Source organism: Mercenaria mercenaria, chromosome 4 (genome assembly GCF_021730395.1).
Source record: "Mercenaria mercenaria strain notata chromosome 4, MADL_Memer_1, whole genome shotgun sequence".
Taxonomy (NCBI): Eukaryota; Metazoa; Mollusca; class Bivalvia; order Venerida; family Veneridae; genus Mercenaria; species Mercenaria mercenaria.
The window spans coordinates 9,160,118-9,180,489 of record NC_069364.1 but is presented as its reverse complement, the minus strand read 5'-3'; the positions used below and the strand labels follow the sequence as shown (position 1 = coordinate 9,180,489).

Here is a 20,372-nt window from a genome sequence, read left to right as displayed (position 1 = left end):
CAGTATCTTTAACATGACTATTCAGCTTGAAAGATCCTGAAACAAGACCACTCTACAGGTAAGTTCCTGAAGTAAGACCACTCTTCCTAGAACGTGACATTCAGCTTGTTTTTTCCTCAAACAAGATCACTGTACAGATAAGTTCGTGAAACAAGACCACTCTTTGGGTAAGTTCATGAAATAAGACCACTCTTTGGGTAAGTTCATGAAATAAGACCACTCTTTGGGTAAGTTCATGAAATAAGACCACTCTTTGGGTAAGTTCATGAAACAAGATCACACTTTGTATAAGTTCATGAAACAAGACCACTCTTTGGGTAAGTTCATGATTATATTTGTGTAATTATACACATATGAGCCATGAGAAAACCAACATAGTGCATTTGCGACCTGCATGGATCCAGACAAGCCTGCGCATCCACCCAGTCTGGTCAGGATCCATGCTGTCCGCTTTCAAAGCCTATTACAATTAGAGAAACCATTAGCGAACAGCATTGATTTAAACCAGACTGCACGGATGCGCAAGCTGTTCTGGATCCTTGCTGGTTGCAAACCTACTATGTTGGTTTTCTCTTGATGCGGCTCTATATTATATTCATTGCATTGAATGTGTGTCAAAAAGACCAGTTCTACTATAATGACAACTGAGTTGCTGATGTGCTGAATTTAGTGGATTTTTCTGGATGAGAAAAAAAGTGACATTAGTGACATAATTGTAATATACTAGTGTTGAGATTTAGGAATTTTTAATGCTATAGTTTCATACTATATTTGCATTTATACCTGCAGACAAATTTAAAAGAAAAGATTCTGTATTGATATTCTTTAAGTATCCAATTCTGCTATTATATGAAAACAACAATAATTGGTGTCTGAATTATTGTCCGGTAGAATTGAACTTTTTGGGGTTTTTTTTTCAGTTATGAAATGGTGAACAGTTTACCTAACCAATGTTTCTGGATTATTTACTAGCGCAAACCAGTCCCAGCAAGTAACTGCCAACTTCCCCGCAAGAATCAGCGGTGACACAATGTCTTTTTCATATCCTCTAAGAGCACATACACACTACCTGGGGATCAGACTCACAACCCTGAGATCCATTGATTTGTGCAGTCCTTATTTAACAGTGACATTTCTGTTATAACTAAACAAAGTTGTGTACAATGTAATACATGTATCTTTCTTTAAGGTGAACACACATGATGCACTTGAACTCAAGACCTTCTGATTGAAGCTGCATGTGAAATAACATAATCACTTTTTGATTCAAAAACATTTTTTATTTACACATCACTTATATGCACGTTTCAGAGTATCTTGAAACACTGTACCAGTCAGATGATGGGAAACTAAAGGATATGATAAGACAAGCACTTCTAGCCTTGAAGAATAAGCCTGCTGACAAACCCATAGTGTTGGTATTTGAGGCCCTGAATCAGGTAAGTTTTAGAATTTACCAAGTCTGTCCAGTCTCATGGGTATGTTTTAATAGAAATATGCAGGTCAAAATTTTAAATCAAAGTCAAGTTGTTTTAAGTATTAACTGTATATAATTGTTTATTTAAGGTATATGTTAGGATTTTTTTTTCTGCTAGGAAATGATACTTTTATAAAGATCATATGGGTGGCTACTCCGGAGAGTTGGTGGATGGTGTAAGATATAGAAGACATTTTAATTCAAGGAGCTTCCCAGTGGTTCAGTAGTATGCCAGGTGTAAAGCACCCGTACATGGGACTTCTGTCCCAATGTTAGTAATTTGAGCTGCGCCATGAGAAAACCAACATAGTGCGTTTACGACCAGCACGGATCCAGACCAGCCTGCGCATCTGCGCAGTCTGGTCAGGATCCATGCTGTTTGCTTTCAAAGTCTTGCAATTAGAGAAACTGTTAGCGAACAGCATGGATCCTGACAGGACTACACAGATGTGCAAGCTGGTCTGGATCCATGCTGGTCTCAGATGCACTATGTTGGTTTTCTCATGACGTGGCTAATTTTAGTCTGAGAATCAAGGGACCATACAGTCCATAGTCTCATAGTCAAACATTTTTTCTGCCAGACTACTTTTTATACGCCCGAAGGAACGTATTACGTATGACGCTGTTGTCTGTCTGTCCGTTAGTAATTTCGTGTCCGCTCTGTAACTCTTGAACCCCTTGAAGGATTTCAAGGAAACTTGACACAAATGTTTACCACACCAAGACGACATGCAGAGCGCATGTTTTGGATGTCTCACTTTAAGATCAGGGTCACACTTAGGAGTCAAAGGTCATATCAGTTTGTTTCGTGTCCACTCTGTATCTCTTGTACCCCTTGAAGGATTTCAAACTTTAAACTTGACACAAATATTTACCACACCAAGACAACGTGCAGAGCACATGTTCCGGGCGACTCGCTTCAAGGTCAAGGTCACACTTAGGGGTCAAAAGTCATATCAGTTTGTTTCGTGTCTGCTCTGTAACTCTTGAACTGCTGGAAGGATTTCAAAGACGGAGACGATGTGCAGAGCGCATGTTCCGGATGACTTGCTTCAAGGTCAAGGTCACACTTAAGGGTCAAATGTCATATAAGCCTTTGCTTTGTGTATATTGCTCTGCATTGCAGTGCTGTTGTTTTTATTTGGCAGATCTCTTTTTTGTTCACTTACAATAATTTTTTTTTTAATTACTTCCCTTTTATGTTACTATGAAATAGCTTATTTTGAAACTTTTTTATTATTTGCCGTAGAGAAAAACCGAGACCACTTTTCTGTGGTACAAAATGGTACAAAATGGATGGTACCTCTAATTGTTAAGTGTATTTTTACATACCTGTACCTGATAAGGATTTTTTTTTGTGGACTTTGAATATTTTTTTGTGGACTTAGATTTGTTTTTTGAAGTTTTCCTTTTGTTGTTCCACTCCTTTGGGCTACAACAGTCAAGTTCTTTAAATTTTGCTCCCATCCTATGATGTAATCCTTCGGGCGTATATTGCCCAGCTTGGCGGAGCTCTTGTTACACTTTATACCAAACATTGTATTCTGACTCCCATTATCTCCATGCATGGTTGTGAGGTTTAAGATTTAATCAGTAACTACTAAATTATGAAGAGATAGTTTTGTGGAATCTATGTCTCCAAGATTAACAGAATGGTCATAATATGAAGAATATGAAATCTGGTACAAAAGTGTTCTTTAATTTACCATATATATCATAACAGTTATCATCAGCAGACACTTTGAAACATATAAGCTGGTTGCCTCCAAAGTTCCCCGCTGGAGTACGGTGTATAGTGAGCAGTACTGAGCATCCCCCTACAGTGAGCAGGATCCGGGAATATGCTTATTATAATATGAAACTAGAGGCTTTGAAAACATCAGATGCTAGAGACATTATACAGCTGTTCCTTCAGAAATTTAATAAGGTACGATTCTGAATATATGTTTTTGTTTGTGTTCTTTTGTTGAGGTTTAAGTCACACCAACACAATTTTATATCATATGGCATCTTTCCAGCTTTAGTACAGGAGATCCAGGTACCCAGGACATAATTACATACACAAGAAAGGCCCTTTGTGAGCAGTTACCAGTAACCTAGTAGCATGTAGGTGGGCAAATTAAATTCTGTGTGCATCTGTGTAAATTCTTTTCAGGGCTTTAACTCTGCCATCCATAAAGGGATTTTTAAATAACTTGGCATAAATGTTCACCATAGTAAGACAATGAGTTGTGTGCTAAACCCAGACCCCTAGCTCCAAGGTCAAGGTCACACTTAGAGGTCAAAGGTTAAAACAGGGTCTGTTTTGTGTCCAGTCCATAACGTACTCTGCCATCCATGAAGGGATTTTGAAATAACTTGGCATAAATGTTGACCATAATAAGACAACATGTCATGCACAAGACCCAGGCCCCTAGCTCCAAGGTCAAGGTCAGATTAGAAGTCAAAGGTTTACAGGGTTTGTTTCATGTACAGTCCATAACTCTGCCATCCATGAAGGGATTTTGAAATAACTTTGCATAAATGTTTACCATATTGAGACAATGTGTCATGCGTAAGATCCAGACCCCTAGCTCTTAGGTCAAGGTCACACTTAGAGGTTAAAGATTAACATGGTCTGTTTCTTGCCCGGTTCATAACTCTGTCATCGATAAAGAGATTTATAAAATTACTTGGCATAAATGCTTGGGGGCATTTGTCACTAATAGTGACAGCTCTTTTTATTTTTTTTTAGCTCACCTGAGCACAAAATTCCCATGGTGAGCTATTGTGATCATACTGTGTCCGTTGTCCATTGTCCTGTGTTTAAACGAAATCTCCTCCAAAACAAATGAATGCTTTTTCATGAAACTTGGCCGTGATGTTTCTTGGGTGGTCATTTACCAAAGTTGTTCAAACAGATCTGCTGAACTGCACATAGGGGCTGCCAGAGCTAAGAATAGAAAAAAAAACCTTCAAACAACATCTCCTCCTAAACCAATATTCCGATTTTGAAATAATTTCACGCAAATGGTCCTTATGTCACCTTCTACCAAGATTGTTCAAATTATAATAATTCGTCAGAAAACATGGCCGCTGGAGGGCGTGGTCAGTTTTCCCTATATGTATATAGTGGAAACTTAAAAAATTCTTCTTGTGGGAAACTTGCCCAATTTTAGAAAAATTTTACACAAATGGTCCTTGTGTGACCCTCTACCAAAATTGTACATATTTTTTTGATCCTTCAAAAAGTATGGCCTCCAGAGGGTGTGGTCACTTTTCCCTATATGTATATAGTGGAAACATTAATAATCTTCTTATGGGTAACTGCTAGCTCGATTTTATAAAAATTTTGCACAAATGGACCTTGTGTGACCCTCTACCAAGATTGTTCAGATTAATTTGATTTGTCAAAAACATGGCCGCTAGTGGGCATGGTCACTTTTACCAATATGTATATAGTGGTAAATTTTTTGAAACCGCAAGCCCGATTTTAAAATAATTTTATACAAATGGTTCTTGTGTGACCTTTTACCACATTAATCAAATTAGTCCGGTTCATCAAAAACACATGGCTGCCAGGGGCATGGTCACTTTTTTTCTCTGAATCAATAATAGCTATAGCCTAGATATTTGGCATGTGATATCAGATTTGTAATGTCTACCATAATTGTTCAAATTGTGCCCTAGGTTCAAAAGTGTGTTTGACATGTAATGTATATAATATAGGCTAACATAGAAGAAATCTAACTCTGTACACAAAAAACACTTTAAGCCTTGTACACAGGTGAGTGCTTTAGGGTCAATGACCCTCTTGTTTTAACTCCTAGAGCTTACAATGTTTACATTATTTGCAATTACAATATTTATAGTAAGTACAGTCCTTGCATTATTTTCTGTGTTTATGAAAATTACAATTTTTACAATGTTTACAATATTTGTAATGTTTACAGTTACAGTATTTACAATGTTTACAATATTGTTGATTTTCAGAGATTGGATAATGACCAGTTATCTTTGATCCTGGATTCTAAATGTTCTGAGAGTCCTCTGTGGCTGTACTTGATTTGTGAGGAACTGAGAATCTACGGTGACTTCCGGTCTCTCACCAAGCACGTGCAAGCTGTTACCACTAGTACTGAAGGAATGATTGAGGCTGTACTGAGACGCTTGATCAAGGAAGATGATACCAACTATATGGAGAAGGTATTCCACTTAATTTCTGTGAAAAAATTCTTTGTAAGTTTGTACCACTTTCATTTTACATAACTCTTAAATGTTTGTCAGAATTACCGTTCCTTCATGACTATTGCATTTAATTGTTATATATAAATTATTCATAATAAAAATAAATATTTTATTAGTTCAAAGATTTTGAAGTGGAAAGCTGTTGAACATCCTTCATGTTTTCTTGAAATCTTTTTTCTCAAATTTGTAAACAAGATAAGTCAATAATTGTTGCCTTATTATGGAAAATATTTTTGAAATGAAATTAATAGCCATTTGAGCCGTGCCATGAGAAAACCAACATAGTGGCTTTGCGACCAGCATGGATCCAGACCAGCCTGCACATCCGTGCAGTCTGGTCAGGATCCATGCTGTTCACTGTCAAAGCCTATTGGGATTGGAGAAACCGTTAGCGAACAGCATGGATCCTGACCAGACTGCGCGGATGCGCAGGCTGGTCTGGATCCATGCTGGTCGCAAACCCACTATGTTGGTTTTCTCATGGCATGGCTCATTTGTCAATGAAGATTTGGTATGTTGATTTGCTCATGTTTAAGATGATCCTTTTGTTGTTAGTTATAGGGAAATGCAATGGCTTTCAAACTTCATAGAATAATTGCATGTGGTCAGGAAATGACCTCTTGGGCTGAAAATTACATACCAGTAATAAAATCTGTAAGAAGATCCTTTAGAATCATGAAACACAACCAGGCAAAATAGTAGCAGAGACTCGGTCTGATTGAGTCTGTTTATGAAAGTTAACAAAATGTGCAACACACCTCACAATCTATAGCACTGGCTGAAACAAAATTCTGTTATAAAGTTAAATTATATGTACTTAATTCTCCAAAAAGGCCAGAAAACATGAGAAAAAAAAAAACACAAAAAAACTTGAGTCCTATGACTATTTTGTAAGTTTCCTTGTAAAATATCTTTAATTTTATTAGCCTGTCTGAATTTTGAAAAAAATCTACGAGGTATTGTCGTCTGCAGATCGCCGGCGTTGGTGTCGGTTACAGTTTGTGTTTAGGTCCACCTTTTCTCAATGTAAGAGCTACAGCTTTGAAACTTTGCACACTTGTTTACCTTCATTAGGGAACTAAAAAGGCCAAGAACTATAACTCTAATATGCATTTTGTTAGAATTATGGCCATTTTTGTACTTAGAAAATTTGAATTTATTTGTTAAAATTTTTGTTTAGGTCAAATTTTCTCAAAGGCTATAAGAGCTACAGTTTTGAAACTTTGCTCACTTGATTATCGTCATTAGAGGACCATGTAGGTCAAGAACCTTAACTCTATGCTGCATTTTGTAAGAATTATGCCATATAACCTATACTGTGTTGGTGCGCTGTAAAACCCAAATAAATAAATGTAAGAATTATGGCCTTTTTAGTACTTAGAAAAAATCTGAACTATAACTCTTTTCTTGCATATTGTCCAGCACTTGCAGACGAGCGATGGCAACTGTAGGCAGTGCTCTTGTTGTATCTTCCACCACACAGTGGTGTTGGAGATGTATTGATTTACTCCAATCTGTATGTGTGTGTGTCTGTCCGCCTGTCTGTCTGTCACAAAGCTTGTCTGCACTCTTAAGTCGAACATTTCACATCCGATCTTCACCAAACTTGAATAAAATGTGTTTGCCAATAACTCCTCAACCAAGTTTGATAACTAGCTAAACCAGCCAAGGCACTTGGAATTATGACCCTTGAAACATGTGTGAGTTTCAGAGATTATCTTGCTCTGAGCTAAATATTCTGTTATTAAGTTTTCTAAGATAAAAGTGTTTTTTGTTTTCCAGACACTATGTCTGATAACATGCTGTTCTGGTGTGATAACTGTCCAAGATCTACAAAGAATGCTAGGAAACATATCAAAGAAAGAACCACTGGCACCGCTTTTGTGGGCCAAAGTTAAAAGGAACCTTTCTTCCTACCTGAGAGTCACAAACTACAATGATCAAATCACATTTGTGCATGTGAAGATAAAAAATGTATGTATTTATCTACCTTATCATAATTGTTATGTTTGGTATAATTGTGTAAAGTACAAATGAAATTCCACCTATTTCATCCACAGTTTTGCCTCATGACTTGCATGCTGTACACAACTGTTACTTTTAGATACTTCCATGTGGTTTTGCATGTTCAGTTCAAAATGATTTCTACATGTAATATATGATAGAAGTGTGATTGTCAATACTTTAATACAATGTAAAGAAAATTAAGGCATTAAAAAGTATACATGTAGTGTCATCTGTTTCGTTCTTTACTAGACTGATTTGAAAAAAAAAATGGACCTAATAAGCAAGTTTTGATTATGAACGTCTATGAAAAATAACAATTTTGATTACATTTTTGCATATAGAAAAATATATAAAGATGCATATTTATTGATGTTCTATTATATGGTTAAATAAAAATCATAGGACTGTGTGCTTATTTTAGAAAAAAAAAATTCAGCAAATATAAAACTCATTTTCTGACATTATTTGATATTATTAGCTCACCTGAGCCAAAGGCTCATGGTGAGTTTTTGTGACCACTCAATGTCCGTCGTCCGTAGTCCGTTGTGGGTCGTGCGGAGTGCGTCGATCAACAATTTCTAGAAGAATCTTATTCTTGAAAACCACTGAGCAGAATTACACCAAACTTCACAGGGATGATCCTTGAGTGGCCCCCTTTCAAAACTGTTCATAGAATTGAATTCAATGCAGAATTCTGGTTGCCATGGCAACCGAAAGGAAAAACTAAAAAAATCTTCTTGTCCAAAACCGCAAGGCATAGAGTCCTGATATTTGGAGTGTGACATCATCTTATGGTCTTCTATGAAGACCGTTCAAATTATGCCCCTATGGTGATAAGAGGCCCCTCCCCGGGGGTCACAAGTTTTACATAGACTTATATAGGGAAAAAAAATCTTCTTGTCTAAAACCACAAGACCTAGGCCTTTGATATTTGGTATGTAGCATTGCCTTGTGATTCTCCACCAAAATTGTTCCAATTATAACCCTGGGATGAAAAGAGGCCCAGCCCTGAGGGGTCTCAAGTTTTACATAGCCTTATATAGGAAAAAACTTTAAAAATCTTCTTGTCCAAAACAGCAAGGCGTAGAGCCTTGATATTTGGCATGTGACATCATCTTATGGTCCTCTATGATGGTTGTTCAAATTGTGCCCCTTGGTTGAAAAGAGGCCCCTCCCCAGGGGGGCACAAGTTTTACATAGACTTATATAGGAAAATACTTTAAAACTCTTCTTGTCTTAAACCACAAGACCTAGGCCTTTGATATTTGGTATGTAGCATTGCCTTGTGGTCCTCTACCAAAACTTTTCAAATTATAATCCTGGGGTGAAAACTGGCCCAGCCCTGGGGTGTCTCAAGTTTTACATAGACTTATATATAGGAAAAAACTTTAAAAACCTTCTTGATTAAACTGCAAGGCCTAGACTTTTAATATTTAGTATGTTGCATTGTGTTGTGGTCCTCTGCCAAAATTGTTAAAATTATGCTCCTCGGGTGAAAAGAGGCCCTGCCCTGTGGGTCCCAAATTTAACATAGACTTATATAGGGAGAAAAAAAATCTTCTTGTCTGAAAGTTCAAGGCCTAGGCCTTTGATTAACTGATTGTAGTGTTGCCTAGGGATAAAATGTTATTAATTCATACTGACTGAGTGTGTTTTAATGTTAATATTTTATACCAACCAAGTGTTTTAATGTTATTGTTTAATATTGACATGACTGATTGTTCAAATTGAACAAACATTATTTGTTGTTTGTAGGTGATCTATGATTGTTTGATAAAGAACCAAACAGAAGCAAAACAATGGCATACTATACTTGCTGACTATATAGAGTATTGGTGTGAAAATACAACACTCAGAATGGAAGCCCTGCCACATCATCTACAGCAAGCTGGGTTAAGAAAAAGGTAGTGACAAACAATTTTATATTGGCTTGATTTGGTTAATGAGAACAGTTGTTCATTGACTAGATGGATGATTGTCTAATATTATAACATTGAAAATGGTATGATATTGTAGCACAACACAATTAACTTTTATCACGGTGCACAATCACGTGACTTGTGACGTTTCAACTGGGGTATCACGCCAAGCAGAATTCGTAAACAAAACGTTGTTTTTGAAGGTAAAGTTTTTAAAGATATATTTTTGTGAAATGACACCTAGCTGATGCAAGTCCTTATATCAATACGTACCTCCGGTAATATAACATATGTCCGTGTCTGCTTTAGTTTTGCTGTCACAAGTCACGTGATTGTGCATTGTGTTTTATCGAATGTCATGGAGAACATATCCCTCGCCTGGGGATCTTCTTCACATCCCTGTTATCCATAGATCTGTGCTCTCCGTATTGAGCTATGTGGTCGGGCTGCCCTATAAATGCTTTGCATGTAAACATCAAAATTAATGTATCGAAAATATACAGGCTTGAAACCACAGCTTTCTCTTTGTTTGAAACATCCCCTATCCATGAACACAGCGACATGAAGGAAGTTTCTATAGGGTGACAGGAATTTTCCTGTCAGGAAGGACCTTAAACATTTTACATTACCATGGGAATATGAATGAAGAACTGTGAGAAACTGGCAGGCAGGGCTCTTTTTTAACCTCAGAGAGAACATATTGAGTGGATTGGTAGAATTGAATGTATGTTCAATGTTTAAAGATCAACTTTTGTTCTAGATTGGTGCATTTTGTGAGAGAAGTTCCTGAATCAGCACGTATCCCAACATTTAGACGCAGTGCAATTATGTTGGTTAGTAGTAACTTTTTTAAAGTTTCATTTCATTAGTTTGCACTTTAAGTGAATTTGAAAGATCAGTGTACCAGGGTGACTTGGTTATTATGCTTCCTAAACAAATAAAGCAGAAAACTCATTATCTAGCCTCACCTATAAGTTCTATTGATTAAGAAATAATTTATAGCAAAAGAGTGTTTTAACACTATTTATGCACAGTGGGTGGTTATAGGTTGGGTGTAATAATTTCATGAGGGTGCAGCCCGAGTGTAATTATTTGTATGACGTATTACCGCCCGAGTGTAGAAATGTGTTAATACACGGTTTTGCTATATATTATTTCGATTCTAATATATGCACTTCTACTAAAACAGTAGATAAAATATAGTAGCGCTCTATCTTGGTCGCAACAAAAAGATTGACTTCACCGCACGTTAACGTGACATCATTCTAGCGTAAGCGTGTTTTAACAGAGACAAGTATATTAGAATAAATCATATAGCACAAGAAAAAGTACGATTTACCATAGTCAATGCCAATGATACAGTAATATTTCAAACAGTTCGGTTTTTTGTACTATAGGGTCATGAATGTTCAGACACCCTGATTGCATTTGGTAGGGTGTATCTGTGAATTTAACATTAAATGAAGGCATTGGTTAGTATTGATTAAATCAATACTCATTAACTTCAGTTTGTATACGTGATAGCTGTAAAAGGTGTGCTAATCACGGAAAGTTCCTGTTTACTAGAAACTTGAAATGAAAATATGCATTTAAGAGGAAATTTAGAAAATGTTTACAGGACAATTGTGACATTATATACTGTATGACGTTGCCACGATTTATTAATTACTTCAATTTGGTCAGATATTTATCTCCATTGTTATAGACTGATCGTTTGTGCTTTTATTCCTCAGACAGGAATGCAAAATAACTGCTAAATTTGCTATAAACTTGTTTATCTTAATGGAAAACTCAGGTTATCTCTATTATTTATATAACATATCTTGATGTTGCCAAATGATAAACAAGTGCATTGGTGGTAGCAGTTCAATAAAACAACCATGTTGTTTTCATTGAAACAGGAAACTTGTCAAACCATATGAAAATCCAAAGAATGTTGTAAACATTTCATTTCACTAACATAGGAGTATTTTTTATTTACCTTTAATTTAACGCTGTTTGGTAAATTGTTGTGTAAAATATGGCTCATAAAATGAAACTTTCCAGACATAAATAAAATTTGCCACATGTAGAAATCTTCGCACTAAATGTCAGTTTTGACATTTTTGAACTAAAACGTTATTAGACTATAAGGTGCTAGTTTAGTGCATAAATTAGTCTTCCATTTTGTTCGAACAGTAATTATGTCTCCCCTAGTGGTGGGGAGACATACTATTTTTGCCCATTCCTTCCATCCGTCCATCAGCCCGTCCGTCAGTCCGTCACAGTTCATTTCCGCTCAGTGACTGGAGAACCATTTGACCTAGAATCTTCAGATTTTATAGGGTGGCAGGACTTATGGATTAGAAGACCCTTATTGTTTTAGGGGTCAAGCTCACAGGGGGCTGAACATAGAAAACCATTTCCAATCAATAACTTGGACATTCCGAGTGGATAACCCCTATTCGTTTTGGGGACACGCAAATAAAGGTCAAGGACACAGGGGCCAGAAAACCGTTTCGGAACAATAATTTGATAACCAGTTGATCCTGAATGCTTAAATTTCATAGGATGATTGGACATGCAGATTAGTTGACACCTATTGATTTAGGGATCACTCTATTAAAGGTCAAGGACACAGGGGCCAGAACATGGAAATCCATTTCCGATCAGTTACTTGAGAACCATTTGACCTAGAACCTTCAAACTTCATAGGGTGATAGGACTTACAGAGTAGATGACCCTTATTGTTTTTGGGGTTACTCCATCAATGTTCAAGGTTATAGGGACCATAGGTCTGTCACACTTCATTTTTGGTCAATACATGTAACTGTAGAAGCATTTGACCTAGAACCTTTAATCTTCATATGTGAAAGAGGTTTTCCATGTTCAGGGCCCCTGTGACATTGACCTTTGCTCAAGTGACCCCAAAAACATTAAGGGTCATCAACTATGTAAGCCCTATCTTCATGAAAATAGGGTAACAGAGGTTAAGGTCACAGAGGCCATAACTTGAGAACCACTAGGCCCAGAATGTTGAAACTTCATGGGATAATTGGACATGCTGAGTAGATGATCCCAATTGCAGCCAGTCACCAGTGTCTCTTTGACTTTTGCTCCTACTGCCTGTTGTCTTCTTGCCTATTACTACTATTCATTGGGGGAAACATGCGCATTTCTACAAAAGCATCTCCTAGTTCCTAGTTAATTTAGGGCAGAGAACAGTTACTAATGAAAAAAGCTTGTAAATAGATACGATCCAATTATTGTTCATTGTTCGTACGTGGTACATATGCTTTTCAGATAAAGTGGATTGATTTGATCAGAGTTGGAAAGAACTATTTTACATTCGTATTCAGGGACATCCGTGGCCGGGTGGTTAAGGTTGCTGACTTCTAATCACTTGCCCCTTCCCCCACTCACCGCCGGCTTGGGTTCAAAACCTCCCTTTGGTGTAGAACTCATGTTTTGGCTTGCGGAAGCTCTTTGTTTCTACCCGTGTGCCCGCCCGTGACTGAAAAGATGCTCAAGAAAGTCACATGGGGTCTTTCTCCAGTATCCAAAACTGAAGCTGGCCATACGACATGTAATTGTGTTGGTGTAAAGTTAAATCCAAAATAAAACAAAAGCTTTATTATTCATAGTTTTTTTTTAAAGTTTGAAAATCTTTGCGATACAGTATGTAAGCCTTCTCATCCATCAGAGGGTCGTCAAAATTCAGAGTTTAACTAGGGAACCATGGTAAACCTCTGGTATGCGAGAATGTATGTAAGATACACTTAACGTCTTCAACGTTTCTAACTCAACACTTCGTTTCTCTTGTTATGTCTTTCAAATATTGAAAAATTGCACAACATGTCTTTTAAACATAACAACGATATGAACATTTGATCTAATTTCATTGAGCATGTTACAATAATGGTACCCTAAAATCAAAATTCACATTATCATTACACCCTTTATGACAACAACACACTTAAAATGTAAGGTAATTGTAATGTAATTCATGTTCTACTCATTTTCAACTCCGTACATCCTTCAATATTTTCAAAATTAACGTGTGAATTTTATATTAGATGTGGGACGTCACTAATGATACCACATTTATAACTGTCATGTCGTGACCTGTAAAATAACTTGCATTTGTACCTTCTTACGGGTAAAATGCTAATTATTTCATATGTTCAAATGAATATTGAACAAAGAGTGTTCTTTAACGGGATTAATATTTTGCCCCAAAAGTCGAGCTTTATCTTCCCTGCAGAACAGCGTATTTCTCGATACAAATCTGATAACCTACTGTGCATTTACGGAATAGAAACCCGTGTCCCCTTTAGACCGTAGTCTAGCTTTACTATCCTGTTGGCGGCATTATTACTCATATAGCGGCCAGCACCAAGTTGCATTTGGACCTTTATTTCATGAGTACCTCATTTTAACTGTCACGGCTCCAATGATTTACTTCGATTATTATCCCCCGCCGATGAAATCGGGAGGGGGGTATTGAAATGGCGTTGTCCGTCCGTCAGTCCGTCCGTCAGTCCGTCCGTCCGTCCGTCCGCAGCCATTTCTCAGTAACTACTTGGTAGAATTTCATGAAACTTGAAATAAACATGAACCAACATACTGCGATGATGCCCGTCAAGTTTTTTTTTTGATTGGTCAATTTCCCTCAGAGTTATTGCCCTTGATTTAATAAAAAATGTCCGTCTGCAGCTATTTCTCAGTAACTAACAGGTAGAATTTCATCAAATTTGAAGTAGACATGAACCAAGATACTGTGCTGATGCCCGTCAAGTTTTTTTTTTGATAGGTCAATTTCCGTCAGAGTTATTGCCCTTGATTTAATGAAAAATGTCCGTCTGCAGCCATTTCTCAGTAACTAGCAGGTAGAATTTCATCAAACTTGAAACAGACATGAACCAAGATACTGCGACGATGCCCTTCAAGGTTTTTTTCGATTGGTCAACTTTCCATATAGTTATTGCCCTTTAATTGTTTAAAAATCCACAGATCTGTACATAACAAACCAACCAATTGGAAGAATTTCATTAAACTTCTTTCATTCTTTTCCATGAACATTTATTATAAACATGTGATGTTGTGTACCTACACTGGTCACCACCTTACCTTGGTCCCCCCCCCACCCCCACCCACCCACCCCCCACCATTTTTTTTTTTTTTTTTTTTTTTTCATTTTTCATTTTCTATCAATATTTATAATCAACATGTAAACTGCTGTGTCCTCACCCCCCCCCCCCCCCCCCCAGCCCCACCCAAACAAACCATTCATTTTCTTTTAATTTGATTTTGACTAATGAAATTATTTGCTTCTTGGTAACATTCTTAACTTTTTGCTGGATATATTTTTTTGCCGTTCCTCAACTCTGACCCTTTCGGCGGGGGATTCCAATTCATCGAATTTGCTTGTTAGTTTTGTGTTTTATTCAAATTTATTATTTCAGTTAAATGACTATCAAATAATATGCCCACGTTCCATTGACATAGTATGTCAATATTTGAGCCCACCATAGGAAAACCAACATAGTGCGTTTGCGACCAGCATGGATCCAGACCAGCCTGCGTATCCGCGCAGTCAGGTCAGGATCCATGCTGTTTGCTTTCAAAGCCTGTTGCAATTAGATAAACCGTTAGCGAACAGCATGGATCCTGACCAGACTGCGTGGATGCGCAGGCAGGTCTGGATCCATGCTGGTCGCAAAGCCACTATGTTGGTTTTCTCGTGGTGCATCTCATTTGATAGAGATAACAGCAAAAAAACAAAGTGCGACGTTAGAAAAGTTGTTGAGTACACAAATATTTAAGTTCCATTTCTTTGAATGTCGTGAATTTTAATCTTTGAATAGTAATTGCATCATTTATACCCAGATATTCTGTTCCTGGCGTATAAGAAACAGTGTATAAAAACATTTTGTAAGTCGTGGCAATTTATTTTCTTATTTAGCTGGGTTTAAACTGTCACAAGTAAGTCGTTACAAAGACTTGCAAAATATACGTACATATACAAAAATATTGAAATGAACCTGTGTTTTTTAATGCTATTTCTAAAACTGTCAGAATGGATCAGGTAGTTTTGTGATGGGGCTCAGGTGAAGCTAATTCTGTGGTACATTATTAAAGATCTAATCACTGAATGCTTAAAATAGACTCTTGATGTTTTTTATTACTGTTTATGGACCTTTTCACACGTTGTTCTTAATATAGCTTGTAGAAGCTTCAGATTGTATAAATAACTGTACTTGTAGACAAACCTTAAATAGGTTTTTTTTTTCACTTTATAGACTAAATGGGTATCGCTGTGAGAGCAAGTGGTTTCACATCCAATTTTACTTTTCTAAGCAGAGAGTCTGACAACCAAGCAAAATCATAAATAGATTTAACGGGAAGGGTTATAAAATGTATAATTCACATTCAGTCGCGAGATTATACACTAGAAATTTATATTCACGAGCTTTGTAAGTAACTAAAATAAATTGATGAAATTAAGGTTTTTTTGTTGACAAAAATTTTAGCGGAGGTTACAAACCGTTAACAAGAAGAACTTACGTGGTCTTTCTTGCGCAGCAATGAAAGTCTCGGAAGTCTTCGATAACGTAAAAAACGAAGGCCCATTTCCCTTGTATGTTCGGCTCTCACGTACGGTATAAGAGGCCTCCATGACCGAGTGGTTAAGGTCGCTGACTTCAAATCACTTGCCCCTCATCGATGTGGCTTCGAGCTACACTTGGGGCGTTGAATTCTTCATGCGAAGAAATCATCCAGCTGGCTTACGAAAGGTTGGTGGTTCTACCCAGGTGCCCGCTTGTGATGAAATAATGCACGGATGGGCACCTTGGGTCTCCCCCACCCCCACCACCTATTATCAGAGCTGGAATATCGCCACATGACCTATAATTGTGTTGGTGCAACGTTAAAACAAACACAAAACAAAACAAAACAGAATCGATACACACATGTTACAAACATCTCTTGTTTTATTCCATTTTTGTTGATGAATCGTCTTCTGTATCTCCCCACTACAATGTCAACAGTTCTTGGGCGGTTCGATTTGCAATGTGTGGCTCAGGTTGCGTTTCTTTCTACTTATATTTTTATGCCCCACCCCCTCCTCCCTCACAAAAGTTTGAAGAAGAGGGGGTATATTGCTTTGCACATTTTTCAGTGGAGCGAAAACTGTTTCCGCTAATAAAATTGGGAACAACTTTAACCGAGAACATTCAATTAATATCATGATTGAGCATATGAAGTAGATGAATTCTCTTGTTTTTGGTGTAAGTAGGTCTACGACCAATGTCACAGCGGCCGAAACCTTGAAAACGGTTTCCATCAACACTTTACCCAAGACCTTCAGACTTGGTAGCATGATTTGGCTTATGAAGTAGATGACCTTATTCTTTTCGTTTCCACCCAATAACTTGAGAACCCTTTTAGAGAGGACCTTCAAACTTATTAGCATCATTGGATCTATGAAGTAGATGACTCGACTCGTTTATGCGTTCCGTAGGTCAGATGTCAAGGTCACTATGGTCTGAACCTTGAAAACGGTTTCTGCCCAATTAATTGAGAACCCTTTGAGCGAGGACTTTTAAATATGGTAGCATCATTAGATTTTGGGAAGTAGATGACCATGATGAATATGTCAAAGGTCAAGGTCATAGGGGCCTGAACCTTGAAAACGGTTTCCGCTCTCAATAACATGAAAACCATTCGAGTCAGAACTTTCAAACATAATACCTCGATAGGTCATATGAATTATATGACACCTTATATTTTGGGTGTTAGTAGGTCAAAGGTCAAGGTCATAGTGATAACCATCACGGTGGTCATACATGATTTACAAATATCTCATGTTTTTACCTCACCTGAGCACAAAGTGCTCATGGTGAGGTATTGTGATCACGCTTTGTCCGTCGTGCGTGCGTGCGTCCATCCGTCAAGTCTTCCGTAGTCAACATTTTTGTTTAAACAACATCTCCTCCAAAACCAATGAACGGATTTTGATGAAACTTTGCCATGATGTTCCTTGTGTGGTCCTCTACCAAAGTTGTTTAAACGGTTTCGCTTGGTTGCACATTGGGGCTGCCAAAGCTAAAAGTAGAAAAAAAACTTCAAACGACACCTCCTCCTAAACCGATGGTCCGATTTTGAAATAATTTAACACAAATGGTCCTTACGTCAGCCTCTACCAAGATTTTTCAAATTTTACCGATTCGTCAAAAAACATGGCCGCTGGAGGGTATGGTCACTTTTCCCTATATGTATACAGTGGAAACTTTAAAAATCTTGTATGAAACTGCTTTCCCGATTTTAGAATAATTTTACACAAATGGTCCTTGTGTGACCCTGTACCAAGATTGTTCAAATTATTTTGATTTGTCAAAAAACATGGCCGCCAGATGGCGTGGTCTCTTTTCCCTATATGTATATAGTGGAAACTTTAAAAATATTCTTGTGTGAAACTGTTGGCCTGATTTTTGAACAATTTTACACAAATGGTCCTTGTGTGACCCTGTACCAAGATTGTTCAAATTATTTTGATTCATCAAAAAATATGGCCGCCAGAGTGCGTGGTCACTTTTCCCTATATGTATATAGTGGAAACTTTTAAAATCTTCATGTGTGAAACTGCTTGCTCGATTTTAGAATAATTTTACACAAATGGTCCTCGTTTGACCCTCTTCCAAGAAAACCACCCGCTTAGCTCAGTAGGTAAGAGCGTTGGTCTACGGATCGCGGGATCGTGAGTTCGATCCTCGGACGGGGCGTATGTTCTCCGTGACTATTTAATAAACGGCATTGTGTCTGAAATCATTAGTCCTTCACCTCTAATTCATGTAGGGAAGTTGGCAGTTACTTGCGGAGAACAGGTTTGTACTGGTACAGAATCCAGGAACACTGGTTAGGTTAACTGCCCGCCGTTACATGACTGAAATACTGTGAAAAACGGCGTTAAACCCAGATCAAACAAATAAACAATCTCTTCCAAAATTGTTCAAATTATTTTGATTTGTCAAAAGACATGGCCACCAGAGGGCGTGGTCACTTTTCCCGATATGTATGTAGTGGAACTTTAAAAATCTTCTTGTGTGAAACCGCTAGCCTGATTTTAAAATAATTTTACACAAATGGTCCTTGTGTGACCCTCTACCAAGATTGTTCAAATGATTTTGATTCGTCAAAAAAAAAACAAACATGGCCGCTGGAGGGAGTGGTCACTTTTCCCTATATGTATGTAGTCGAACTTTAAAAATCTTGTTTGAAACTGCAAGCCCGATTTTAAAATAATTTTACACAAATGGGTCTTGTGTGATCCTCTACCAAGATTGTTCAGATTATTCCGATTCGTCAAAAAACATGGCTGCCAGGGGGCGTGGTCACTTTTCTTCTCCGAATCAATAATAGCTAGAGCCTTGATATGTGGCGTGTGATATCAGATTTGTAATGTCTACCATAATTATTCAAATTATTGCCCTAGGTTCAAAAGTGTGTGTGACATGTATATAATATAGGCTAACATAGAAGAAACCTAACTCTTTACTTATACAAACACACTTGAAGCCTTGTACACAGGTGAGCGCTTTAGGGTCAATGACCCTCTTGTTTTAATAGAATCACCGTTTTCATCACAAAATGAATGACCCTTTTGATTTTATAGAATCACCGTTTTCATCACAAAATTTATATCCATATTTGTAATGTAATATTTGTAAACCATATATACATGTATATGAATCTGTGAAAGCTGTACATCATTTATCTTTCAGGAATGTCGCTGTCGGAACCTTGCTGATCCGATAATAAAGGGGGTTGCTCCAGTATATATATGTACATTTTGTCAACACAAACGTGCTATTTATCACCCAGGTGGATATCATTCTAATGAAGATATGTGTGTCGTGTGTGGAAATGTCAGTTTTAACAATCCGCACACTGCACTGGCTCATGCATGTAACTTTCACTCCATGCACCAGCATGCTACATCTCCACGATGTTTTCTTTGCGAAAAGGTTGTTGGACTGAATATGTTTACACCGGCGAAATTGTGCATACATTGTGGCTTTGGAAACTACGGGAAGAGATGTGTTGCCATGGATATGAGTTTATGATACTTAACTTGTACTGCACCGTGACGAAATTTCCCACCTCTGTCGCAAGGTGTTTTTGAAAGACACTATGGGGAATGGGGAAATGAGAGTTTATGCGCGTGATACCTCAAACGTACTATAGAAATTACAACTTAAATTACTGAAGATGAGGTTTTTTTTTAGAAAAGACGAGATAGGATTGCGCATTTCAATTCCACAAATTGATTTCTAACACGTCTAATATTTTTGTTCGTAGGTACTGACGATTTTAGCATTTTAAAGCTGTGTTCATGTTTTTCAAGGTGAATTATTTTGAATTAATTCTATGTTGCGGTAAACATAAAATGCTCGTTTATTTAAAATTTTATTAAATTTTATTTGTTTGTCCTAACTAAGGTTTTCGTTACATGGTCTGCGTCTCAGTTTGAATTTGTGGGGTTCATAATAATGTTTAATACTTTTAAATGGTAAACGCATGTGTAAGTATTATATTGGTTAAGGTTTACAATATTGTTGATTATATGATATTTTGATATCTTATATTATTTGATTTAATGATATTTTAATATTTTATATTATTTACATATATAACTGATATGTTGTACACGTATTTTACCTGTTACGTACTACTGTGGTTGTCTTTTATACCGAAACACT

At 37.2% G+C, this 20,372-nt stretch overlaps 1 protein-coding gene across 3 annotated transcripts in view; it reads left to right on the top strand.

The window, feature by feature from the left end:
• The window catches only part of LOC123550942 (TPR repeat-containing protein DDB_G0287407-like), a 47,807-nt gene extending 27,962 nt beyond the window's left edge, over positions 1–19,845 (top strand). For 2 of the 3 annotated variants that reach the window (XM_045339447.2, XM_045339448.2), the window contains exons 13-19: positions 1,312–1,439; positions 3,201–3,404; positions 5,450–5,662; positions 7,487–7,678; positions 9,467–9,615; positions 10,391–10,463; positions 19,395–19,845. In XM_045339447.2, coding sequence (XP_045195382.2) covers positions 1,312–1,439; positions 3,201–3,404; positions 5,450–5,662; positions 7,487–7,678; positions 9,467–9,615; positions 10,391–10,463; positions 19,395–19,736 — 1,301 coding nt within the window. In that variant the 3' untranslated portion in view covers positions 19,737–19,845. The remainder of the gene's footprint in view (positions 1–1,311; positions 1,440–3,200; positions 3,405–5,449; positions 5,663–7,486; positions 7,679–9,466; positions 9,616–10,390; positions 10,464–19,394) is intronic. The other variant, XM_045339449.2, reaches the window with a different exon arrangement.
• Positions 19,846–20,372: the final 527 nt, after the last annotated feature.